The sequence below is a fragment of the Fistularia commersonii genome, chromosome 20 (assembly GCF_037954325.1).
Source record: "Fistularia commersonii isolate RoL2024-O1a breed Wild chromosome 20, RoL_Fcom_v1.0, whole genome shotgun sequence".
Classification (NCBI taxonomy): Eukaryota; Metazoa; Chordata; class Actinopteri; order Syngnathiformes; family Fistulariidae; genus Fistularia; species Fistularia commersonii.
The window spans coordinates 13825938-13853243 of NC_141303.1; the positions used below are offsets into that span (position 1 = coordinate 13825938).

At 38.8% G+C, this 27306-nt stretch overlaps 1 protein-coding gene across 2 annotated transcripts in view; it reads left to right on the top strand.

Annotated features, from left to right (window-relative positions):
• The window catches only part of map3k5 (mitogen-activated protein kinase kinase kinase 5), a 65772-nt gene that overhangs the window by 31954 nt on the left and 6512 nt on the right, over positions 1-27306 (top strand). For both annotated transcript variants that reach the window (XM_086166919.1, XM_086166918.1), the window contains exons 6-23: positions 488-594; positions 2684-2854; positions 5134-5246; positions 6452-6611; positions 7013-7166; positions 7272-7379; positions 7983-8035; positions 11504-11599; positions 15665-15746; positions 17660-17793; positions 19297-19424; positions 20561-20697; positions 21799-21904; positions 23667-23824; positions 25435-25612; positions 26331-26348; positions 26804-26981; positions 27109-27277. In XM_086166919.1, coding sequence (XP_086023045.1) covers positions 488-594; positions 2684-2854; positions 5134-5246; positions 6452-6611; positions 7013-7166; positions 7272-7379; positions 7983-8035; positions 11504-11599; positions 15665-15746; positions 17660-17793; positions 19297-19424; positions 20561-20697; positions 21799-21904; positions 23667-23824; positions 25435-25612; positions 26331-26348; positions 26804-26981; positions 27109-27277 — 2250 coding nt within the window. The remainder of the gene's footprint in view (positions 1-487; positions 595-2683; positions 2855-5133; positions 5247-6451; positions 6612-7012; positions 7167-7271; positions 7380-7982; positions 8036-11503; positions 11600-15664; positions 15747-17659; positions 17794-19296; positions 19425-20560; positions 20698-21798; positions 21905-23666; positions 23825-25434; positions 25613-26330; positions 26349-26803; positions 26982-27108; positions 27278-27306) is intronic.

Here is a 27306-nt window from a genome sequence, read left to right on the forward strand (position 1 = left end):
TTAAAAAATGTTTTTGACATATTTATGTGGCGGTGTGCCGTGTGATTTTTCTAATGTAAGATATGTAGAAAGGAGTCCACTCTAATTGGAAATAAAAAGATGGCATGCAGCTGCCGAGCAAGCAGCCACGGAGGGCAACATGTTACCTGTTGGACAAGTAAAATAAGACTGAAATTTTGTGTCTCTTTAGTTATTTTGACGAGTGAAAAAGAAGAGAAAACATTAAAAATGCAAGTTTTATGACTTGCATCTCTGAAAGTTCCATAGTTGTCAAATTATTGTTACTTTTGTAAAATGAGTTCATCATTTGGCAAAGGAAATTCTTACATTCATCAATTTTTCTTCACCTATAGAATGGGCAAGTTATAAAGTACAAAGTGTCAACATTGTTTTTTCTTGGAAGTATCAAGCAGGTGAAAATAGGGTGTTTTCGAGCGAGGATGCTGTTCGTGCCTCTCATGCACATCTTTGTTTACATTCCGTGCAGGACTATGAGTCCATCGTGAAACTGGTAGAGACGCTGGAGAAGCTGCCGACCTTTGACCCAGTGGCTCATCCACATGTGAAGTTCCATTATGCTTTTGCACTGAATCGGTAAGTAAATCTGTCACTCATTTTCATGAAAGGAGAAGTGTTTATCGTGCTTTACCGAAGTCCCGAGATTTATACGAGAGAAAAATAAGCGTTTCGGATTGGCTGACGAATCCTGTAATTCAGCCTGTCAATCAGAGTATCCCTTTACTGGTCAAACCACTGAAAAATACCATTACTTTGAAGCTGATGAATGCTGTTATCAAGTCAAGTAACACATTTTTTATTAATAAATCGAAATGTGCCTTATTCAAAGTATTGAATGTGATTGGGAGGTTTATTGAACTTGCTTAGTGTACGTCCATGCAAAAATAAACAGAAATAATCAATAGTTTAAATGTCTGAGGGACAAGTTTCTATGTTTATTTGTAGATATGTGCTTATGTATATTTCAGAGTCATATTATTATATTGTTACTCTAAATTCTTCTGTGACACACCATTCAACAATACAATTAAAATGACACAATTATGAAACAGACCTTTTTATCAAAAAACAACTTTAATCAGAAAGGTTGCACATTGAAAAACATGATCTGATCAGAAGATAATGACATGATAAAGTGACATAAAGCAAATTATAAGCCTGTCAGTTTATTGCCCCCCGGGTTCTGGAAAGACTTTGTGGGCACAAGCTGGAGTAAAAATTGCATAAAATTGACATGCTATCATTTGGAGACGATAAGAAAAGCAGTTTTAGAAAAGTTGGGCTGAAGTCAGACATCTTTCCTCTAAGCAGGTTGTATGGCATTGCCAGGCCCATGTGGTTATTATGACTGGATTATTGTACTAGATTTTTATATGAGTGCAGTATTTTATGCCAGAGCCGAACAAAAAGGACCTTTTTATTCCTACAGATTTTTTTTTCTGCATTTGAGCCATTGCCCCATTACAGAGGATTTTAAACAGCCCCCTGGTTGAGTTGAAAGCAGCAGTAGACTGAAATGTCAGACTCATGTGTGGAGCTTCTGTTGTTTATTTGCATTACAACTTGTAGGTTGTAAGAATTTTGAGTTTTAACAATGAAAGGGATTTTGCTCCATGGCAATTTCAAATGGCTTTAATAGGAAAACCTTTAGGAAATCAACTGCTCCTGTTTGTTTGCACCCAAGACATCTGGAGGCAGTTTTTAGTCCATTAAAGATAGATAAGTCATTGCAGTGACATTAGATTCACATGAGGTGCCGATCGGTTCGATGGTTGGCTGCACTCTCATTGTGTTTTTTGTAAAATTCATGATGTACAAGGCATAATATGGCCTGGAAACTCATACGGACAATCTTATATTACATACGTTTTTGAGGTGCACAATTTTAACCTACTACTAGTGTAGTATGAAAGCCATTTAAAAAGTTCTGGATTTTTTTAGGAATATTTATTGTTTTTAATACCAGCATTTTGTTGTTTTACCAAAGTTGTTTTTTTGATAAAAATGTCTGTTTCATCATTTTCACATTTTAATATTTTAACAAAACCTACCACAGCATGTTCTGTTGTTGTTTTTAAAATTAAAAAAAGTCTTACATCCTAATGAACACTTGTCTTAGTGATATTAATAAAGTGTCGATTTTTGATGCATATTTCGATCCACGTTGGTTTATAAAAAAGTCTGGGCTTCCTAAGTTTTTATCCTACATATTCTATAACAAGGCATCTCTTTAACTCTCATTTAATAGACACATTATATGGCTATAAAAGGCAGAGTGCTGCATTTGTGTATGGATTACTTTGAAATGTATAATTAGTGGCATGCTCCATCAAAATGTTCATCGGGAAAGCGCACAATTAAATGAAATGGTACTAGGATTAATGAATGGCTCATTCGCTCATGGGAGGTAGATGAAAAGGTCGAATATCAAAAAATTGTAAATTAATCACAAACTGAATCGTTAAAGTCCATCAGAATTGCATGAGAACAGAATTGATTTAACAAATACAATGAGAGCGTTAACATTCATCGACAATGACATCAAATTACTGACTGATTATGAGTATGGTTTTATGGTTGTAATCTTTGTCAACACTGACTCGTGTTACAAGTAATTTCTGAGTGTTTCTGTTGTGTGTGTGTGTGTGTTCATGTGTGGACGCAGGAGGAACCTGCCGGGCGATAGACAGAAAGCCCTAGACATCATGCTGCCCCTGGTGGAGGGCGAGGAGCAGGTGGCCTCGGACATCTACTGCCTGGTTGGACGAATATACAAAGATATTTTCCTGGAGTCTCATTTCACAGACACGCAGAGTCGAGACAGGGGCACGCACTGGTGAGAGGGCCAGCCAGAGTCTGTATGTGTGTGTGTGTGTGGGTGTGAGATTTGTTTTCATCCAAACACGTGACTTCTAGAGCATGATAAAAAGTATGTAGCATGATAAAAAAGCCTATACTAAATATAGTAGAAATAATGAGTGAGATAAATTTATTCAAAGGGTAAAATGCATTTGAACTGTGTCACTGGATCACAGCAACATAGTAAATAGCATCCTTCTGGAAGTTACTGTGACCCAGGTGGGCTGCAGGGCTGTGAAAGACAGATGTAAAGTAAACAGCACAAGTCACAGCACTATAAATTTCTTAAAAATGTCTTTTAAATGCATTATCTATATTGCATATCCTGCACTCAGGGATGGACTTGAACCTATCCTACTGGCGTATTCACATGCCGTGCTAAATTAGCGTTTCGATTGAACCCACTGCATGTTTTGAGGCTGTCAGAGGAAACCAGAGTACACAGAATAAACCCACACAGACATGGGAAGAACATGCTTTTTTTCAATGATTAGGTGGATTTTCTGGTTTTGTCATAATTTTTTTAATTTGTAAAGTAAGTTTGGCAAATTCAAAGAAGTTATCACAAGATTTATTTATTCAAGGTAAACCATGGATCTACAAAGACAAAGAGGTGTCTTACTTTTAAATGAAATTATATGAATATTGCTTTGTATCAGAATATAAATTGTATTTAATTAGATATTGTAATATTTAATTTTCTGTATGCATACCCTTGAATATATCTGCAGTGGTAAACTCTATCCTTGTCCAAGAATGTTTAAGTGGTTGCTTTAGTTGTGTGCTAAATGTTTGTAATTTCCGTCTTGCAAATGAACCATGTATTACTTCCTCTGGTACCGAGGCCTTATAGGGAAAGTTCTGGTTTGACATTTATTAGATCAATTAAAGCAGTCAGGTTTTTTTTTCCAACCTCTGATTGGAAAAAAAACAAATCGGTCAAAGGACTTTTTAATTTTTCTTACTTCTGCAAAAACACATATGTTCATGCAGGAATGACCAAAAAGTAAAAGTTGAGAGCCTTGCAATAGAATCATTCAGGCATTACCATCTTATTTTTTGATCCAAATGCAGATCATTTTCCTGTGCATCGTGTATTTGCAAGTGTATTTGCAGTCCCTACGTCCTCTATTGTAAGTCGCTTTGGATAAAAGCGTCTGCCAAATGCAATGTAATGTAATGTAATGTAATAATTAAAGGAACATATTTACTTTAGGGGATTCCACTTCAGTTCTGTTTTAGAACAGCTCTGAGCTGCGTCTTCAGTTTAGAATTAAAGAAGGCACTCAGAAGTAAGGAAAGTACATATTTGTAGTTGCTGCGATATGATTTGACAATTGACCGTGACCTGGATTGCTGAGAAACTTTTCAGATGTAGGTTAAAGACTTGAATACGATCGAGTTAAAAATATATTCTACTAAAATCATTTCAGACTCACTTTGTTGTACATTTAGAATATAATGCAAATCAAGTTAATGTTTGGACTGCATCTTTAAAGAAACAGATTAAGCAGCAACAGGAGTATTGTAATGTTAGCGGACTGAGTACAATTTTATTGTGAAAGAACATATTTATCGATCATGTTGCCAATCTATCTTTTCATTCGGAGAAAAGATGTGCAGTAGGGTAACCTGTCAATGTTCCAACACACAGCCAGAAAGGTCCCCTGTGTTAATGGAGATCATTGTTATATTTGATGAATGATTGGGCTCGGAAAGATATCTATGCATGTGCTGCGAAAATCCCAGAAGAGTTGAGTGACACTGATGATGGATTTAGGAGTTTCCTGCACTGAGTTGTGTGTTTACAAGCTTGATTGTCCAGAGGGAGGTATAACTCCCATCTTGTAATGAGTGAAACGTGACAGTAGAGCAATAATAACAACTGTTAAGTGCAGATTTTCACAATTGCTCGTATTTTTTTCAGCTTAAATGATCTTTTAGCTGTCTGTTATTTTCAGTTTCTTGCCACAGCGAGGCAGAGGCTTCTAATAACATGTGCTCCCTTTCCTTCAGGTGAACAGATTAGTCATTAAATAAATGAGATTTCTTGTTTGCGGGGGTTCTCACAGTTATGGTTTGCTGTTCCGTGGTCCCAAATCAATATCACCGTAATTGTTTTTCCTAATTTTAAGTGTCTCAGCAAGTCGAGGGAGCCCTACATAGTCATCCATCATCTCAGGGCAGCTTGGGATTTGAAGAGGCACATTTCTTAGAAAAGCAGTGGATTTTAGAGTTTATTTCTTCTACCTCCAGGTTTAAAATGGGCTTTGAGTCAGAGCCAACACTTCACTCTGGAATCAACTACGCTGTTCTGCTCCTGGCTGCCGGACATACGTTTGAAACTTCGTTTGAGCTTCGAAAAGTGGGTGAGTGGGCACTTTGTGTTTGTCAGTTTGACCTGAATGCGCTGCTTCCCATCACAAAGCCTGCTGAGTAACGCTGCCTCTGCCCTCACACCACCGCAGCTCTACGTGTTAAGTCATGTCTTTCTAGGTTTGCACATTTTTCAAACGGTAACTTATACAGCATGATATACCAGAAGCACCTATCACTGCTCAACCCAGAAACTCAACTTTCCCTGCTTCAACAAAACGAACCAAAAAAAAAAAAAAAAAAAAAAAATCAAAATGCCCTCTAGAATTTTAGATAAGCTTCGAAACTGATATACAGATCTACATTACGTATGCGTTGCATTTAATTGATGTCTGGAGCTCAAACTATCACAAGGCTCACACAGACAGTGATTCAGTTTTGTCACCACCGCTGCCTCCCAGGCTTTTTATTTGAGAGAGATACAGGAAGTGTTGATGTATTTTTCCCCATGTCTGCACTGGAATCAAATTGGATTTTGCAAGCATTATGTCAGAAAGACTATCTGTAGATCACTTTATCTGTGTTGGGTTTTTTTTTAGGCAAGTCATATTAAAAGACTAAAACTAAACTGATACTCCAACTGACAGAGGTAAGAAATATAAGTGATATGAGGCTGCTGCATCCTGCTTGCATTATCATAGGTACCAGATGTGTGAGTTGAAGTAGTTTTAAAACTATTACTAGGGGATATCTACATATACAAGCATGTCCATCCACAAATTCCGCCATTTTTTTTTGTTTTCACACGGATAAAAACTCAACCTGATGGAGTATTAGACTTGGATTTACGAAGTGGCAAGGAAATACAGCTATCAGCGCAAGCTTTATACATTTACTCGCACTGTGCAAATGTGCATACTGTACAACCTGTGCTCCTAATCTTTTGTAAGACTTCAGGAATGTGGGGAAACAGAGCAGACAGTGCAGTTTCATAAAGACGTCCCTCCCACATTCCCTGTAAACCCTGCTTATTGCTATCACATTCCCCCCGACTTCTAAAAACCACTTCCTTAAATATCGTCACACTATTGTCACAAATTACAGTGTGACCATTTTACTTTATGTTGTGGCCTCTCAGATACATAACAGTATGTCTTGATGATCTCTCAATATCTTAAACCAGTTTCAGCTGTAAATGAACAGAATATCTCCTTGCATTCGCAAGATGGAAGTTCATTCCTGTCGTCTTCTTTTGCAGGAGTGAAACTGAGCAGTTTGCTGGGTAAAAAAGGGAGCTTGGACAAGTTGCAGAGCTACTGGGATGTGGGCTTCTTCTTGGGCGCCAGCATCTTGGCTTGTGACAGCACCAGGGTCATCCAAGCATCAGAGAAACTCTTTAAGCTCAAAGCCCCCATCTGGTGAGAGCACAGCCAAGGTTTTCTTCAATTATAGTTGCAAAACACATCAAGACTCAAGCAGTGTCTGTGTCACTATGATCTGATGAGAGCGCTGCTTTATTCTGTGGCACACAGTGGTCAGCGAGGAAGACGTCGGCAATATTTCAAATGGGCAAGAAAAATATCAGAAGGAGCTCACGTTGCTTGCTTTTCATGTTTTTCAACCTTTGCTTTTCAAAGGTTTTCTGAACATGAAAACTTTCTTCATTGCAGTTCCTTCTTACATAGCAAATCTATTAATATTACCTGAAAAAAGTGTTTTCGTTTTCTATGGCGGTAGGGATTGATTTTTCCAGAAGTACACCGTGAAAATAACTGATGATGATTTCGATTTGATGCTATTTCTATCTGGTTGACTCTAGGTATCTCCGTTCTCTGGTGGAGACTATCCTGATATACCAGCAATTCAAGAAGCCTGGCACAGAGCAGCCAGCGCCCAAGCAGGAGCTGGTAGATTTTTGGATGGACTTCTTGGTTGAGGCAACAAAAAAAGACGTCTCCTCCGTGCGATTTCCCGTAAGTGTCCTGTGCGCCCCTCAAATTTAATATCAATGACCAGGAACCTACAAAAGTTTAACCAAAGGGCACTCAAATAAAACACATGTTTTATGTCTTCACCAGGTGTTAATATTGGAGCCCACCAAAGTGTACCAGCCTTCATATTTATCTATAAACAAAGACGTGGATGACAACACAGTGTCTATTTGGCATGTTGCACCTGATGACAAGGTAATTCATGCTTATGCATGTTTTCTGATGCAGTTTGCAGCGTCAGAATGCTGTGGGAAAAATTAATTCCAGGCACTAAGAAATTATGTCAGTTTAGCAAAATATTCATGAGATATGAAACTGAAGTACAACATGTGGACTTTTGTAGGTGATAAGACAATATCAAAACTTTATTTTGTTACTTCAAGTCAGATTTGTTTCTATCAAGCAAATAAAATCAAATGTGGACTTCAGTTATACTGTTGTTTCTCATAACTCATGTTCATTATAATAGACTTTTAAGCACAAATTTAACACCAGACCTGAAGTGCATCCCTTTGGCGTCAATGCAAGTGTTTCATAACATGTCTCTTGTGCTGATGTCTACTGCCAAATGCAATGTGATTTTGGTTAAGTTATTTAATTGATTCACTGGAGGTGATGAGATTTATTCCCACTCTTTATTACTATCTATTAGTGTCTTTAGTTAATGATTAAAAACTTCCAAGATCAATCCTGCTGCCACCCGATGTGTTGTGTTCTATTGTGTTTTGTTCTCTTAGCTATATGCTCAAGAGGAGAGTCTTGACAAAAATGTGTAATTTTTGTCATTTTTTCTTGCAGCACAAGGGGATTCATGAGTGGAACTTCAGTGCCATGTCTGTACGTGGCGTCAGGTCAGTGAATGCTGCTTTTGCAAAAAAAAACAATGATAGTACACTTCTTCCTGCCAAGGAACTGGTATAAAACTACAAAAAGGGACTGCGGGCTGGAACAAAAGGAAAGCAACAATGCAACTGAGCTTAGTTTTCATGCAGATTACCTCATTATTGAATATTCAGGATAATGAAATATCTAATTCAACATATCTGTTGTAGCTCTATGATTCATTCCCTTGTGAAACTATAATTTTTATTATAAGATGATGTCATTTACAATGCTGCTATATTGCCGGAACTACATACAGTGGGGCAAAAAAGTATTTAGTCAGCCACCAATTGTCCAAGTTCTCCCATTTAAAAAGATGATAGAGGCCTGCAATTTTCATCATAGGTACACTTCAACTATGAGATACAGAATGAGAAAAAATATCCAGAAAATCACATTGTCTGATTTTTAAAGAATTTATTTGCAAATTGTGGTGGAAATAAGTATTTGGTCACCTACAAAAAAGCAAGATTTCTGGCTCTCACAGACCTGTAACTTCTTTTGTAAGAGGCGCCTTAGTCCCCCATACATTACCTGTATTAATGGCACCTGTTTGAACTGGTTATCAGTATAAAAGACACCTGTCCACAACCTCAAACAGTCACACTCCAAAGTCCACAATGGCCAAGACCAAAGAGCTGTCAAAGGACACCAGAAACAAAACCGTAGACCCGCACCAAGTTGGGAAGACTGAATCTGCAATAGGTAAGCAGCTTGGTGTGAAGAAATCAACTGTGGGAGCAATTATTAGAAAATGGAAAACATACAAGGCTACTGACAATCTCTATCTGGGGGACGCAAGAAAATGATTACAAGAACGGTGAGAAAAAATCCCAGAACCACGCAGGAGGACCTAGTGAACGACCTGCAGAGAGCTGGGACCAAAGTACCAAAAGCTGCCATCAGTAACACACTACACCGCCAGGTACTCAAATCTGCTTAAGACAGTACATGTCCAGCCCCATCTGAAGTTTGCTAGAGAGCATTTGGATGAACCAGAAGAGGATTGAGAGACTATCCAATGGTCCGATGAAACCAAAATAGAAATTTTTGATCAACACTCATCTTGTCATGTTTGGAGGAGAAAGAATGCTGAGTTGCATCCGAATAACACCATTCCTACTGTAAAGCATGGCGGTGGAAATATATGTTTTTCTGCAAAGCGACCAGGACAACTGATCCGTATAGGGAAAGAATGAAAAGGGCCATGTATCGTGAGATTTTGAGTGAAAACCTCCTTCCATCAGCAAGGGCAGTGAAAATTATTTGTGGCTGGGTCTTTCAGCGGGACAATGATCCCTAACACACCGCCCGGGCAACAAAGGAGTGGCTTCGTAAGACGCATTTCAAGGTCCCGGAGTGGCCTAGCCAGCCTCCAGATCTCAACCCCGTAGAAAATCTTTGGAGGGAGTTGAAAGTCCGTGTTGCCCAGCGACAACCCCAAAACATCACTGCTCTAGAGGAGATCCGCGTGGAGGAATGGGCCAAAACACCAGCAGCAGTTTGTGAAAACCTTGTGAAGACTTAGAGAAATTGTTTGACCTCTGTCATTGCCAACAAAGGGTATGAAACTAAGTATTCAGATGAACTTATATTCTTGACCAAATACTTATTTTCCATCATAATTTGCAAATAAATGCTTTAAAAATCAGACAATGTGATATTCTGGATTTTTTTTTTTTTTTTTGCATTCTGTCTTTCATAGTTGAAGTGTCACTGATGAAAATTACAAGCCTCTTTCATCTTTTTAAGTGGGAGAACTTGCACAATTGTTGCTTGCTGAATACGTTTTTGCCTCATTGTGCGTGATGAAATCTTGCAAAGCAGTGAGTGTGAGAAGCACCTCGGTCAGCAAAGAGTTTAAACTTCATTGCAGTTAATGAATCAAAATTAAAAGTCATCATATGAATGTACAGATTCTTATTAAATATGACTCCCTACTTTGTTATGTCACTAAAGACAACAACAAACAGCTTTTCAAATGTTTTTGTATTCTAACTGATCAGACAACCCCCTCAGAACACACACACACACACACACACACACACATATATATATATACACATATTACATTCTTTTGAATGTTTGTGATTTCTAGGATGTAATTGAATTATTGACACAAAAGAATAAAACAGAAATGAATGCCGCAAGTACTTCTCTTCAGACCCTCTGCTCGCTCTCAAAAGCTGGATGGGTTGAGGCTGATAGAACAGTTTTATTTATTTTTTTTTTGTTTTTCAAATCGTAAAAAAAGAACATAGAACTCGTCAGGCAATCTGTCATTACAAAACATTTGCTCAATGTAGTACCCTTCTGTCCCTATGTACTTCTGTCTATGAAATCCTCCTCCATCAAGGCCAATGTACCAACAGTGGCATTTGTCATTGGGGAAAAAAAACTAACCAAACCCACATTCTTATCTATAATCAATATAATTAACATGTACATTATATCCAGGCTTCCAGTTTTGTAAAACTACTGAAGCACATAGAATTAGAACATTTTTTAATTTCTGCATTGCATTTTTCAAAAATCCAAGATGAATGTGTAATATATATTCCACATTATACTCCATATATATATTCCATATGCTCCATTATACTCTATATATATATATATTCCACATATATTCCACATTTTTTCCACAAGGGAAAAAAAAGGAAATTTTCAAATGCCTTATGCAACTCAGCATAAGATTTGGCAGCAAGATTTCAGACAAGCAACTACCCAGAAGGTTTATAAAACCTTATAAATGATCATATTCCAATTCTTGAAGGCCAAGTGTATTGCAGATGCTACACAAGAAGAGCAGGCAGATTGAAGATATGCACATAGCTCTGGCTTTAGCTCCATTAATGAGATGGTCCATGACCAACAGTTTTATGATATCTCGTTCTGTGTCTCCTTTCCTCTTGTCCTCAGAGAAATTCAGTGTCAGATCAGAGAAATGCCGGGCTTTGCTCACATGTTGCTAGGGAACCACTCATTCTCTGAGCCCACTCAGCCTGCAGCCACTTGACAAGAAACAATAGCAGCTTTGCAAGCAAGAATTCAAACGCGCATACAAGCATTTCGTTGTCTGGCTCAGTAGCTCTAGCTGTGGCACAAGAATAGGACCGCAGTTTCCATTTAGTTAGATATGATGTTTTCAGTTGTTAAAATTCAGGGAATTTGACATCTATATTTCTGTTAGATAAAGAATCACTCTGAAGCCAGCAATTCTACACCTGATCCTGCAGGCTTACATTTATTCCAAATTCCTTCCTTTCATGCAATGTTTAATGAAATATTGCATCGGCACGCACATCCTGCATGCACAAGATCCACAGGTTCTATATTTGAACAGTGCTACATGCCACCTTGTGTTTCATACAATGCCAGATGACATTCATTTGCAGTGCAACTCTCATTGGATCATGTTGACTGTCTGTCCACAGCATTTCCAAGTTTGACGAGCGCAGTGCTTTCCTCTACGTCCTTCACAATGCAGAGGACTTCCAAATCTATTTCTGTACAGAGATCCACTGTAAAAGGTTGGTCTGTTATTTCTACCTCCTGCAATGTTCGATATAATTTTGTTTCGAACAAAATTCTCTCGTTGTAATAAAGTGCTGGATCAAACAGTTTGATATGTATATATTATGTACCATAATTCTAAAGGCTATTTATATTTATTGTCCTTTAATAAGGTGGGTATTGAAAATACCATTTACGATTATATTGCTTTAGTTGGAAAGTTAACATACACTTTATACAGGTGTGTCCACATTCAACAAATTGACAGACACACGTAAATCATCCTCGTCGGCAGACATGTTCGCAAAATGCTTAATATTCATACTAATCCCCAAATTATCCCCATTAACAATCTATTACTGGTATGACGTTTTGCACACCTCGTGGTGCAACCTTGACACCTTGCAGAATGTTGAGACTGATGCCAGCACAGGTGGTATCTGTTACTGCTCCCAGGACTCGGTCATGACGCCAGCAGTACCGCCTTTCTCCCAGGGTCTTAGAACAGCAGCTTAAGCTATGCTCCACTGATCCCTTTCTCAGGGATTCGACAGACAGGGGAGTCCGCCAGCCTCCAGGTGAACAGATTGGAAGGGCTTGGGAGGATATCATACACTGACTGGACCAGAAACTTGAAGCGGCGCAGTTCAAATTTCCATATTCCTGCCCACGTGATTTTGCAGCCAACTGTATGTTCCCACTTTGTCCTGGCCCCCCTGCTTGCTCATGCCCACCATACTGCTGAGGGGAGTTTCTTCCTCTTCTGCCTGCACCTCAGCTTGGATCAGCATACGCTTCTCCTTTCCCCTGGCTGTGCTGTATGAAGGTGTAGTGGTGCTCCCAAGCCCAGCTCACCCGGTTGCCACCATTCCCAGTAGGATGCTGTGGCGCAGCCTAGCCTCAGCTTGGTTGACCGCCTCCTGGGCACACCATTTCCTACCCATCCTGACCTCTACCCTCACCGAAGAAATCTTGGTGTCGGGTGAGTCTTGGTAGACCAGGACTTCTCTGGTTCTTGTCACCTTGAACTCCTCCAGTTGACTGCTCAATGGGAGTTGCAGCTTGGTGTTCCACCCGTAAAGGGTGATGCTGCTGAGACTCCGTGGGAGGTCCAGCCACATGCGTAGAAAGTAATTTACTTTATGTTTTAAGGTGTCCATGGTGGAAACTGGAACTTCATAAACCAGAATAGGCTAGACCAGCTGGGGCAGGATTCCATGTTGGTATACCCAGGCCTTGAATTTCCCAGGAAGTCCTGACTTCTGAAAGCCAAGTGCTGAGGTCATCAATCGTTGACTGGCGAGATGCGGCGTCCCTCAGGTCGCCAGTGAGGAGCTTCCTCAAGCTCTTAATTGGCTTCTCACACACCATTGGACACCATTTTCGCGTCCGCCAGAGAAAAGCGGAACCGGTTGCCACCTTAACCTTTTCTGATAACCAGAGACCTGGATTCGGTAGACTTGAACCTCATTCTTGCCTGTGCCATGAGCCTTTCAATACCTCAAAGAACCCACCTACATCCAGGCAACACTGTTGTGGTAACTATAACTGTCACTGATCTCTTTCAGGTTACCTCATCTATACAAGATGTCGTCTACCTGTTGGTTCCTACCTCCGCTCTTATAAGTTACCCTATGTTCCTGTCTTTTCTGCAAAAAAGTGTTCACTACAGCCATTACCATCCTTTTTGCAAATTCTACCACCATCTGTCCCTCTGCGTTCCTATCCTGTATACCAAATCTGCCCATCACTTCTTCATCCCCTCTATTGCCTGCACCAACATGCCCGTTGAAGTCTGCACCAATTACCACTCTCTCATCTCTGGAGATGTTCCGCATCACTCCATCTAACTCGTTCCAGAACTTCTCCTTGTCCTCAAACTCCCACCTGCGGGGCATAGCCACTAACAACACTGAGCATTATACCTTCAATTTCCAATTTCAGACTGCCCTTCCTTATGCAACCCTCTACATTTATCCAGGCTTGTGACTGGCTCAGGTAGACATTGGCCCCATGCTGCCCTGAGGCTTCATTCATCTCCCTTGTTAAATAAAACCCCTTCCCTCCTGCGTGTCTTTGCTTTTCGGTCCTTACCCTCAGACTGAAGTTGACGTAATAGTCAAGGATGAGGTTTCGGCTCTTCTCCGGGACACAGTGCTTTGTCAGATCCAATCCCACTCGTGTGTGTGGGATCGAACCATATGCTAGCCAAAGCATTGCCAGGTCATCCTTGTATTCTCGAGCCTCTCGGAGGAGTTTGGTTACTACACCGGTGAGTTCAATGCAACCTTGTAAGCCGGAAACACCTCCCTTGGGCACTGAGGTATCTATCAAGCTGTCCTTCAGGAGGTTTTCTGTGAGGCGTTTGGCATGAGTCTTAAGGAAGCTCTTGCATTCCACGCAAAGGAGTGAGAATGTCCGGAATTGCTCGATCTTACAAGCATTTTCCTCGCCCTCTGTGAACCTCCACTGCTTTGGCACTTCCTCCTTCCTCCAGGTCGCCTTAAGAATCTTCCACCTGTCCCAACCTCTTGCAGCCGTGGGCACTGTTTGAAGACTTTGCGAAGTACTTCACTCGTCCCAGGGCTGATGATGATTATAACCAGTTATACTTTTGTCATTGATTCATAATTTCCTATTAAACACCATTAATTATCTTTATTCAAGACATTCACAACTTACAGACTTGTTCCTCTGGAATTTATTTGATGGTTTCAGTTTTAGATTCGGCTTTATTATATGTACTTTACTCTTTCAACTTATAATGAAGAATTGTAAGTACTGACCAAGACAAGACAAAAATGGAATGAACACACACTTTCACAATATGTGAAACTTTAATTTAAAAAAATTAAAGTTTTGGTAAATGACTCTTGAATCAATTGTTTTAGGAACTATAATATTCATGGATATTCAAAGGTCATACTTTTTGATTCGCTGCTCTATTATGTACAGTATATGTGTGTGTGAGAGAGAGAATTGTCGTGAATGCTCAACAGACAGCAAGCGTAATTACATAAAACTATAAACACATCGGTTTAAATATTTGTCAAATTCAGGTGGGTTAACACCCTCTGCAACTCCACTCGTTGCACTTTCATGCCCTTTCTCTGCGCTTAAGTGGTAAATTTCACGCCACCGCGCCACCATTCTGACACTGTTGTGTTCACGGTGAGGTGATCAGCAAGACAGCGAGTAATCAGGCACATGGCTCTCGCATCAGATCCTCGTGAGCACTTCCATTTTCTGATGTGTGAAAGTCAAGTGAGTCATGCCGACTGTTGTCAAGGTGCTGCTCCTCTTACGATGCCGAGGAGAAAGAGTGATGGTGAGGAAAGAAGGAATTAACAAAGAAAGGGAAAAAGGAAGTAGAAGGCAGACAGGAGACCAAGTCTTATGAGGCTTGTTAATATGCATCATTGTTATTATTACATGCGTCAGCACAAATGAACCTGCAGGCATGCACTTTTTTACTGCCTGAATACCTGCTGTGATAATTCACACTTTGAGTCTATCGAGAGTGGTAAAGGTCATTATATCATGTGTGTATGTATGTGTGGGAAGCGTGCACGTAAGCATACTGCAATCCCACGTGGACGAGATCGCCAGCGGAATAATGTCTCTCAGTCATAAAAATGGACAAAATGGGTCTAGCAAAGTGCAAATTCTCCCTTGCGATACATTACGGCAATTTTTGTTTTGCATCAACGCGATATTTTGTACAGTAATATAATGCACTGCAATTCAAAGCAAAGACTTGTTACTTCAAGTTATTTATTTGGCAGCAATTCAATACAGGAAAGATGCAGTGATTTGTGATTTATTTCTTGATTTATCATTTTATTTAATCATATACTCATTTAAAATTAAAATAGTTGTTTTCTTCCATATTTCCCAGCCCAAGTTGTATCCACCTGTGAGACATTAGGTCCAGAAAAAGTCTGAGCATTTTACTAGTGAAATGGTTAATTTGATCACTTACACGATGACAAGACATGTAAACATGTTTGTAGCAGAAAGTGTGTCCGTTTTATTATGTGGCAGAGAGTCTTAGCAGCATGTGTGTGATTTTATTTCGATAGATTTTGCGATTTGGTCAACAGCATAACGGAGGAGGCCTGGAAAGGTTCAGAAGAGGGGGACTGTGACACTGACACTTTAGAGGTGAGGACACATAAGATGGGAGCGGCTCGGTTCAAAATCAATTTCTTCTCTTTCCTTCCTTAGATGCACATCACACCCACCAGCAGCTAACACTGTCTGTTTATTTATACATTTTTCCATCAATATTTTATGAATATCATCCTTTGCCCCCTTGACCTATAGATACACCAATAAACTGGAAACAAGAAAATAATGAAAGCCAAAAGATTTAGCTATGTTTCTACTCTTTTTCAAGGGTTTATTCAAGCCACAAAATTTGACTTTTAATCCCATCCAAATTCCACTGGTCTTGTGTATGTTACTTTAGGTCTCATCAATGAATTTATCTGATAAAAAAAACATTTGCAAAGATATGACTATATATATGCTTCATGTTTGTTTACCTTAACACAGCACTTATTCAGAGGCATCAGTTGAGTACAACGTTGCAGGGAATCTTCAATCTTTGTAGTTACTGCTAACAGCTAAGACAATTTATATTTCTTATTCTTCCTCCTTTCCACTATTATCTATTACTGTTATGTTTTTACTTGAAACTCTGGCATAACAATTTCCCTCGGGATTAATAAGGTTGTTCTCATCTCATCATCATCTCAACGTTTACACTCCCCTCTTTGAATTTACAAATATAACCATCTTTTCTCGATGCAGAATTCATTTGCTCTCATGTATTTCTTCCTTATTGCAAACTCCTGTCCTTTCATTTATTTTCATTAAAAAAAAGATTAAATCTTTACTTAGTGTGACATTAATTTTTACAGTATTATCGCCGGCGCTTTACTTGATTACGCTTTAATTTTTTTCAGAAGCGTGTGAAATTTTAACATCAGATTTTTCGATTCCCCTCGACAGCAATATGCATCATAATACCCCGATCACAACTTAGCCGCAGTCCCACAGAAACAGGCCGTAAACTCCCGGAAAGAGAAAAATATACATCAGCTTCAATTTTCTATCTTCAAAAAGACAGGATCTTAACCTGTGTTAACATAACCTAATTCTTCTGGAAAGAGAAGGAAACTTGGTTGTCTGTTTTCAAAAGAGTCCCTGACAGATTTCAAATTATCTGACTGCAGAGCGTAAGCCTGTATTTATTCATTAGTTGTTACAGATAATTAGCAAAAGAAGATTGAGGATTTTTGGCAAGAAAAATAAGAACTTAGTTGAATTTGTTTGTAAGGTTTTTTTTATTTGAAGGTTTTATTAGTCGTTATTGATGTATATTGATTTAGGAAGAGCCTGTGAGTAAATCCCACAAACAAGACCAGCATGACCTAAAATCATTAGATGCTGTAAAACAGATGTGTGTGTGTGTGTGTATAACTGTGATACTTTCAAATCTGCAGATTTAATATTATCCTGACCAATTTAATGTAAACTGAAATTAAACTTCCCATGCTGCCTTGTCCAATGAACTTAATTCTGTTATAGTTCACAATTTCATTTATGCATGGAAGTTGGATTCCGGCGTGAGAAAAAAGGAAAAATGAGTCCCATAATTTGATAGATAAATTTACTAATTGAAAGTGAGGATTGTGATAATAAGATAAGATAAGAACAACTTTATTTACCCAGAAGGAAATTGTTGTGCCAGAGTTTACATATAGATATAATAATATATATATTATTATATATATTATTATTCTTATATATTATTAAGATATAATATATATATATATATAGAGAGAGAGAGAGATAATAAAGATTCTTGTAGTATTCCATGAAGTAAAATCTACAAAAGATGATTCAAAATTAAATTTAAGTGTGGAAGTCGCAACAGAGATTTGTTGATACCTTAGTTCATCACAGTGTCGTGTATCTTTTAGTGCATATTTTTTTTTTAGTTCCCTGATCTTTATATCCTCTGTATATTTTCACATCCCTGTATAGATCAGTTGCTTTTCTCTCTACAGTACGACTATGAGTACGATGAGCACGGGGAGAGAGTGGTTCTGGGAAAAGGCACATTTGGCGTGGTGTATGCCGGCCGTGACCTTAGCAACCAGGTCCGACTGGCCATCAAAGAGATCCCAGAGAGAGACAGCAGGTAAGACGAAGATGTCACATTTCCTCTCATTCCTCCTCTGACTTTCAAGCTGATTTTGCAACAAAAAAATTTCATAAGATGAAGTTTCTGCAATTTTATTTGTTTCCTTCTTAGTGGTGATGCAACCTAGCCCTGTTTTCTCAGTGCCTTCATGTAAGATCAGATCTGTCACATGCAGATGCTGATGTAAAAGTAAAACACGGACAATAGATAACCCATACTCAGCTATTTTTTCCTATCTTCAACAACCCTTAATGAATCAGAGACAAAATAAAAGAATTCAAATCAAATATCTGACATTACCCAGACTTTGTCAACAAATGGGTGATAATTACTCATCATTAAACATAGCTGAGTGAGACATAGATTGTGAAGGCGAAGCAACAAACACAAAATCAGCAAAAAAAAAAAAAAAAGTGTTTTTGATAAAATATTTTCATATTTATCTTTTAAATAGAAAATAATCTGGTAGTAGTACCAGCAGCCTTTGTTGTGATTGATGACATCATCGCCATCACATTTTGCTTATCTTAGAATATACTTGCTTTGCTTCCATAGATTTTATGTTTTTGTGCTACGTACATGCTTTTTTTTTTTTTTTTTTTTTCAAAAATGTCCCCGGTGGTCTCTGTAATTCAGTGGGCTGGTAACCACTCCATTGATTTGGTGAAAGGTGACTAATGTGACTGGTTTGTAGAAAAACAATGCATGCAAACCCGAGACCACCCATCTTGTTTTCCCACCGCTTTCTCCCCTCAAATGCCTGTGTCATTATATTTCCAACTGCTGGACTCAATCTAAAGCAATTGTGCCAATTCATTTTGTGCTACAAGAGTATCAAAGGGTACTTGACTGCAAAGGGCAGAAATTGTTCATTTATTTATTTTTGTAATCATAAGTGGATTCACACTGAAAATTGAGGGAGTAAGAGTAGGTTGCAAAGGATGTATGACGCAGAAGGATATGGAGAGATTTTGCTGTGAGGCCTGATTTTAAGCATAAAGAAGTGCCTTGTTTTTGTGGTCAGATATTGTGATTCAGACTTATTGTTTCTCTGATTTAATCTTTTTGTTTTTTTTCTGATAACCACTCATCTGTTTGAACTGAACATTTCCATTGGATATGCTCAAGTGTCCCGCTAATAATGCTAATAATGATTATCGTTATAATATTCTCTCCATTTCACCAAATGGCTAACATTTAATCGTGAGAATTCTGAATAATTTTTCTGAGCGTTCAATATTGTCACCCTCTTAAAATAATTTTTTCAGATTTTTCAGGAAATACAAAAAACTGAACCATTTGACACACTCTTGACATAGGCAATTTCTACTAAAGGGGTAGAATGGCACAATCTGTTCAACTGAGGATGTAGGCAATTTTGCCAGATGTGGTCAGCATCATGAGGAGATGGTTTTGGCAAAAAAAAAAACATTTTTGTAAAAAAAATGACTTCTTTTAAGAGGATGACAATATGCTACTTTATACTTATTTGAATGGCAGGTACTCTCAGCCGCTCCACGAGGAGATCGCCTTACACAAGCACCTGAAGCACAAGAACATCGTGCAGTACCTGGGCTCCATCAGCGAGAACGGCTTCATTAAGATCTTCATGGAGCAGGTTCCTGGAGGTGAGAGGTTACTGACAGCTTCCCACTGTTTGGAGGATAAAATAATCCCAATATTCCAGGGGTGGGCAAACTTTTTGGCTCAGGGGCCGCATTAAAATTTGACAGACGGGCCGGGTCCTCACAAGATACGATACATATATAAAAAAAAAAAAAAACGCATTTATTAACAGTACATATCAGACTCGTCTGACATTTGCTTTGAAAATAAAGCCAGCTTGGTTTTGAAGGCTCTGATGTTCGCTTGCTTTTTGTGCACAAAACGTTTTTTCCCTTGTAGCTTCACGTCCGGCTCAATCATGAGTGTCAGTATGTCCACAGGAAAGGCTAAATCACAAAGCCAATCTGTGTCATTCAGCTCAGGAAAATAGCTCAAAAAATGAAATAGTGTCTTTTTTGAGTTCCCAGATTCATTCATCCAATCACTCAATCATTTACATCAAGTATGAATTTTGTTCCGATCTTTGGCGGTCCGGATGAAAAAGACCAACGGGCCAAATGTGGCCCGCGGGCTGTAGTTTGCCCACCCCTGCAATAGTCATTTGATAAAAAAAAGGCAAGTCAATTGCGGTTCCCTCCTTGCTGGTGCCCCACTGGCGACTATCAGGCCTCTGGAGCTTATTCAGAAAGCAACAGCCAGCCTGGTGTTCAACCGTCCCCAATTCTTCCAAAGGGAGCCATCTCCCTTTGAGATGGCTATTTGGTAGAGTGGTCACTTCTGACTTCCGACTACTGGCACTTCGGATCTACGCTGACTGAATTGCACTTTTTATAAGTCGCTTTGGATAAAAGCGTCTGCCAAATGACTGTAATATAATATAATGTAATGTCCTAGGCCCATTTACAATCCACTAAAAGCCTTACTGATGTCAAAATGCAGATGGACGGTTTGAAATGAACCCAAATAGCAGGATTGATGAATCGGTCAGCTCATATTTATTTGACTTTATTTGACAGATCTGACTTAATATGATGACGAAAGGAGTGCGTATGGCACTACTTTCGACTGCATATTTTAATAAGGCAAGAGTAAACTTTTACATACCAGAGCCTGAAAAATAGCAACACTGAAAACCAAGCAGCCTAGCTCACGTCAGAATGATTGACTTGACGGATGCAGTTTGTCTTGTACCTTCCAGGCAGTCTGTCCGCACTATTGAGGTCAAAGTGGGGCCCTCTGAAAAACAACGAGTCCACCATAGGCTTCTACACACGGCAAATCCTGGAGGGACTCAAATACCTGCACGACAATCAGATCGCGCACCGTGACATCAAGGTAATGCGCTACTGAATGCTTATATTCCTATTATAGATGTTTATGGTCTTCTTACCACAGGTAGTGTTTCACAAGGGGATACACAAACAGAATATTGCTTTGTATTGTACTGTTAGCAGTAACCATCATCATGAAATCTTTCAAAAAATTCCCAAGCACCAGTATGTTCAGCATTGTTGAAAATCCAAGCATGAAATTAATTTTCATGACAACTTATTCTTGTTTCCCACCCTTCTATTGTACAGTTCAATTTAACGTACAGGACTGTCTCAGAAAATTAGAATATTGTGATAAAGTTCTTTATCTTCTGTAATGCAATTACAAAAACAAAAATGTCAGACATTCTAGATTTATTACAAATCAACTGAAATATTGCAAGCCTTTTATTATTTTAATATTGCTGATTATGGCTTACATCTTAAGAAAACTCAAAAATCCTATCTCAAAATATTAGAATATCATGAAAAAGCAATTTATTTATTTTTTTTTTTCTAATTGCATTACAGAACAAAAAAAACTTTATCACAATATTCTGATTTTCTGAGACAGTCCTGTATATAAAGAAAACAATATACAATAAACATAAATAGACCAACGCGCATGAAGGAACCATAAGGTTGGATTATACTCCTAACCCTCAAGCTAATATGATGATGTTTTTGACAAACATGATGTCGACATTCATACACTCTGAATTTCCATAGAATACTGGAAGAGGTCAACCCAAAATGTGATGTCCATGCATGTGGACGCCGGGTCTGAGGAAGTTAAATTTTAATTGTTCCAAGCAGAATGTTATTATTTTGATTTCTCTGCGACAACAGTGATAATGCCTGTCTTTAATTTGCATCAGCTTTTTATTTATTAATCAAAAACAAACATCATACATTTACCTCAATTAAGAATCCGGTCCTTCAAGCATCAAGGCAAATGTTGATCAACCTGTTTCAGATGGGAGGTTGTCCTCCATTTAGTATTATGCAATTTACACTTTCAAAGATGCGTTGGAGCCCTGGTTTTTCTCGATGTAATTATGATCTTGGCATGTTTGGAACACAGTAGGCTGAGCGTGTATGACTAATGTCATTTTTTAACCCACAGGGGGATAATGTTCTCATCAACACCTACAGTGGTGTCCTGAAAATCTCTGATTTTGGCACATCCAAGAGGTTGGCTGGGATCAACCCATGCACAGAGACTTTTACAGGTGCACGCAAACAAATAAAGATTGATACTGTTTTACAGAAGGCACACTTTTGGTGGGAGAGCAGGTTGACTCAGCTCAAGTCAATCACTGCAACATGTTTCTCTGTTTGAGTTTGCATACAGTCAGATTTGTGTGTGTTAAACTGAACAGCGCCATCAGTGTGGTATCTGATCTACCACCAGTCACCATGAGGTTTATGTTCACATATAGGCAAAACAATATGTGCAATGTGTGCAAAATGTGTGCGAAATAATGAGATGAAGATGTTTCTGTCAGATAGGCAATGTAATAATTACAGCAATTTTGAATTTATCTATAAAATATGTATGTGGCAGGAGCACCGAAACTTGCACATTATATTTGCAGTACAGTGGGAATATGGGCTCAAAAAAGGATATAACAGGATTTTCAACTTGTGTTAATGTTTTCTAGCTGTCAGCATTTTATTATTGTGCATTTTTCGCTTCGGTCATTGATTGCCGTTGTCTCATATTTTAATTAGCTCTTTTTCTTGTTAAGCAAGTGACCACAATTTTTTGGGCTGACACACTAAGGGTGTTTTTCTGATATATTCAGATTTTCCCTCGTGTCATAGGCTTGAATCAAATTTTGCATATTAATTGTCCTTTCTCCCCAAACTTGTGCTTAAACCATTCAAACACGCCAAACCCTCATTATAATACCCCGGCTGCATATTTTCACATTAACCTCTCCATGTCTAACCAAGTGTCCAATCCTTTTTTGGAACACTTTGAAAACGTAAACCGGTGAAATGTGCAACATGCAATTGATTTTATTTTGCATCCTTAGTAAATCAGCGCCCCCATGTCAGTTATCAGAAAAAAAAATCTGAATCACAGGTAGGAGAAGACTAAATAATGCTGGCCATGAATAATAGATCAGAAAGATAATCCTGGGCGGTTATCCAGACTCCTCAACTGGAGTGTGATATCACTGAGAATACTAGCTGTTGCTACTCATCTGACTGGCTGGCGTCTACAGTCGGGTTGGGCGGAGTTATTCCTGCGTGCTGTCACGGTGGTCAGCTGGGGCTCAGTCTTACCTCTTAGATTAGATCATTTGGCAATGGATTGAAAGAAAGAGAGACTTACCCTGAATGGCTGTGCTCCTTTAGGAAACTAGGTAACTCCTTTTTAGCAAATGTAGAAATGGGTCATAGCCTGTTTTAGCCCAGTCCACAAGCTTTTTAAAGCAGTGTGTACTCTGCAGGCTAAAGTTAGAACAAAGAGATCCTTTCAACAAGGATCTGAAAATGTTTCTTTGGATTGAGCTGTGATTAGATAATATCGTAGAAATGGTGCACTGCTGTTGCAACACAGTTTGAAATCCTGAACAACTTTTTTAACCTGTTTAGTTTCATTGAAAAAATCTGTTTTTACAGATAAAACTTTTCTTTGGGTTATTTTTTGCTGTCTTTCATTCAATAGAATTCTTATATCACAAATGCTGAGCCTCGTTGTGAGTTTGATAGTTTAAGCACTCAAGTGGAAAAATAGGTGTTTCATGTTTTTAGAGTCATACTTTATAAAAAAAAAAAAAAAAAATTAAAAAAAAAAAAAAAATTGGAATTGTCTTCCCTGTTCTTTTTGAAATTTTGATAATTTCAAAAAAGTATCTGACCGGGTAGGTAGCTTCAAAAACAGAACAATGGTTTTAAAAATCAAGCAGTGCATCTAAACCTTGATTAACTTTCCAATCAGTTCCAGGCCCTGATCCTATGTTTTAATAATTTCTTTTTAAGGCACACTACAGTACATGGCTCCTGAGATTATTGACAAGGGTCCTCGGGGTTACGGCAAACCTGCGGATATCTGGTCTCTGGGCTGCACCATCATAGAGATGGCGACTGGGAAACCACCTTTTTATGAACTTGGAGAACCACAGGCAGCCATGTTCAAGGTAAGAGACACCTGCTGGAATAGATGCCAGTTAATTTTATATTTTCAGTAGTAGGAGGTGTTTCAGTAGCTCTTTTCCTCCGCAAGGTTTTAATGATAAACAGCTAAAATTCCTACTGTAAATGCTTCACTGCTGAAGTACAGATTATTTTGCAAATGTCAAAGCTTTCTGTTAATTTCATTTCAAAACATCAGTTGAATAGTCCACTGCAGCTCATCTGACTTTAGGTGGTTTCGTACAAATGAAGCGTCCTTCTGTTTAGAGTTACTTGACAAACGTCAGCTGTTGCCAGAAAATGTTGCTCACATGCATGCAGTCTCTAAATAAAACATTTTGTTTTTATTGACAAGAAGAGAAAGCACAGACTAACAAAGCACAGCTGTACAACCACCGTAACCCTAAAAACAAGTCAAAGCGTGGATATTAGGACAAGACAGACAAGATGACGAAGGGAAAGGCTGTTTTCCCCGAGCCATTGTAATGGATAGGCACTAAATTGTCAAAAAATGACTAACTATACATCCTGATGTCTGAAATGAGTCACTGAGAACAATTGACTAGCTTCCTTTTACAACTAAAGTCAACACAAATGTGAATCTGAAGTAAGTATTAACTGCCATTTTAAGCATGAGCTGCATTGTTCTTTGAATGAAAATCAGTTTGTATACAGTCTATACCATTCGACAACACTGTTATTGGAGCTTAACTTATAAGCTTTTCCTAATTTTTATTTGTATTTCATGGTATATTTTAAACTTCATCTGACCTAATATGTATCTATGGTTAGATTTCAAATAAATTAAATATCCTTCATTTTAAATTGGTGTTGTTTCTTTTTTTGAAATTTTAATCATTACTATTTTACCTGATTCTCCTAATACATATTGAAATGTCTATTTGAAGAAGGTAAATTCAATTACTTCACCAAATCCTCCACGGGTAATCATCACCCTTCTGGAAAGAAGCAGTTAATGCACCTGCAAACTGTAACCCAATCGGGCCCAGTAGAAACTCCAAACACCAGGGACAAGCATTTATTTGAACACAAACACGAACAGCTCCGTTGAGTTTTTCCTGTCTCGGTGCATGTGTGTGTCTTTGTTTGATCTCTTTGCGCACTCTGTGTGTTTGTTTTGAATTGGGAGATGTACGTCAGCGAAAGACAGCACACGCCTCGCTGTATGTTAAGGCCAGCTGAAGAAGAATATACCAGCAGGAACCTGTCTTGTGATCATGATTTCAGAATATGTAACTGCACCTTTCAGAACATATCATTTCATATCTGCAATAGGTTTTCCAGGGTTTATATTCTCTTCACTCATCCTTGTGGAATGCCCAAAGGGAGGGGTATCTCCCACCTAATCTTAAGTCAACATTCCACAACAGCAATGACAGGAATTTCTAGCACTCTTATTGTCATGAGAGCCTCGTGTTTGAACTTTGAACATTATTGCTCTGCCATATTCCCAAGGTGCAGCCAAGCCTGAGTCTCTCTGGGTAAACAGTGGGAGTTGTCTCATGGGAAGTGCTATATTTTACCCCGAGGGTTGAATGGATCCCAAAACAGCTTTATAACTGAACTCATGGCCATGTGTCTTCTTTTTCTACAGGTGGGCATGTTTAAGATCCATCCAGAGATACCGGAGTCCATGTCGCTGGAGGCCAAGGCCTTTATCGTGCGTTGCTTTGAGCCTGATCCAGACCGCCGAGCCACCGCCTTGGACCTGCTGACGGACGAGTTCCTCACCGTGACCAGCCGAAAGAAGAAGGGTAAAAGCAGCTTCACGGGTGAGTTTTGTTTACATCAGCAGTGTTGTGTCAGTGTTTGATCATTTCTGATCTCAAGGTAAATAAAATACTCAACATGGCAACTGCTTGAGGTAGAGGCTTTATCAAAGTGCTAACTTTTATATGAATAAAAACTGTAACACAAATGCAAACAATAAATGGCTTAATGCATTTATTTATGTAGATTCTGGATGCTTTTTAGACTTTATTAAATACCAAATTTTATCAAGTATGTCATACATGAGCAAGAGGTAATAGTTATGTTTAAGACAGCAGATTATTTTTTCAGAATAAGGAAGATTGAAGAACTGGTTCCAAACAATACTATATATACAATAAATGAGTAGAAAAAATTTCCCCTTGGAAACCAATAAATTATTCTTTTTTTTTTTTCATTATGTTTATGTTATGTTCATCCCCCATTTAGCACACTTGGGTTTCCATTTTTTATCTTAAACGAAAGAAATTGAAACGCCTAACCCCCCCCTAAACCCCCCCCCCCTAAAAAAAAGGTTGAGACTGTACTAAATCTAAAAATATTCCAAAATTGCTTGTTAGTTTTACAAAGACACCACATTGGTGATTATTAAAAGCCTTGACACATGGACAGAAGGTCCTGCCTCACTTCACCCTTGGAAATGTTCTACTAGAGTTTCAGGAAAACTGTGTCTTGTTTTGTTCTTTAAACTGCTGATACATATTTTTTTTCCCCTCACAGCTCTGTCACCAGGGTCGGGTGAGTTGCTTGGCTTTCTTAAATGCAAATTTGAGCCATAATCTTGATGTAACTTTCCTGAAGTGTTTCGGTGGATTGAATAAAAACTGTTAGCCTTGTGCCTGTTTTTTTTTGTTTGTTTGTTTGGTTGGTTGGATTTGTGTTTCTATTGCCAGCAGCTATCGATCTAATGCAATTCTGCCCTTTTTAAGAACTTAAAAAGGACTTCGCACTGCATGAATTTTGCTCCACACTTTTTTTCCCCCATGCTTTTTGCATGGATGGTGGAGCTAGCTGTACAAACTAGCAAATAAAAGTCTCTCTTTCATCTGCACTTTCCCTCTTGTTAATCTCCATTATCATCAGACTGATATGCAAAGAGCCCCATTACAAAGCAGTGCCTATCAAAATTGTTCTGATGTTACTGAAAACACACAACAAGCTTTGCATCCTCTGACTTCTATATCACCCTTCAGAGTACCTTCGGAGTATCTCCCTGCCAGTGCCGGTGGTGGTGGAAGACACCAGCAGCAGCAGTGAATATGGCTCTGTGTCCCCTGACAACGACCTCAATACTAACCCATTCATCTTCAAGCCCAGCATCAAGTGCTACAGTGAGAGAGATGTAAAAGGACCCAGGTCTCTCTTTCTGAGGTAGGATGATGATTATTGTGGAAATACCGTTTTGAAGGCATCAACATTTTTTTAGCTGTATGGAATATTTTGGTAGCCGAGCTAAATGAGCTCCCATCAAATACATGTTTTTTGTGTTTACGTTCAGCATTCCAGTGGAGAACTTTGAGGACCACAGTGCCCCTCCATCTCCCGATGAGAAAGATTCAGGCTTCTTCATGCTTCGGAAGGACAGCGAAAGGCGAGCCACCCTGCACCACATACTAACCGAGGACCAAGACAAGGTGGTGGCCAACCTGATGGATTCCTTCACTCAGGTAAGTCATGAAAATAACCACAGAAGAGA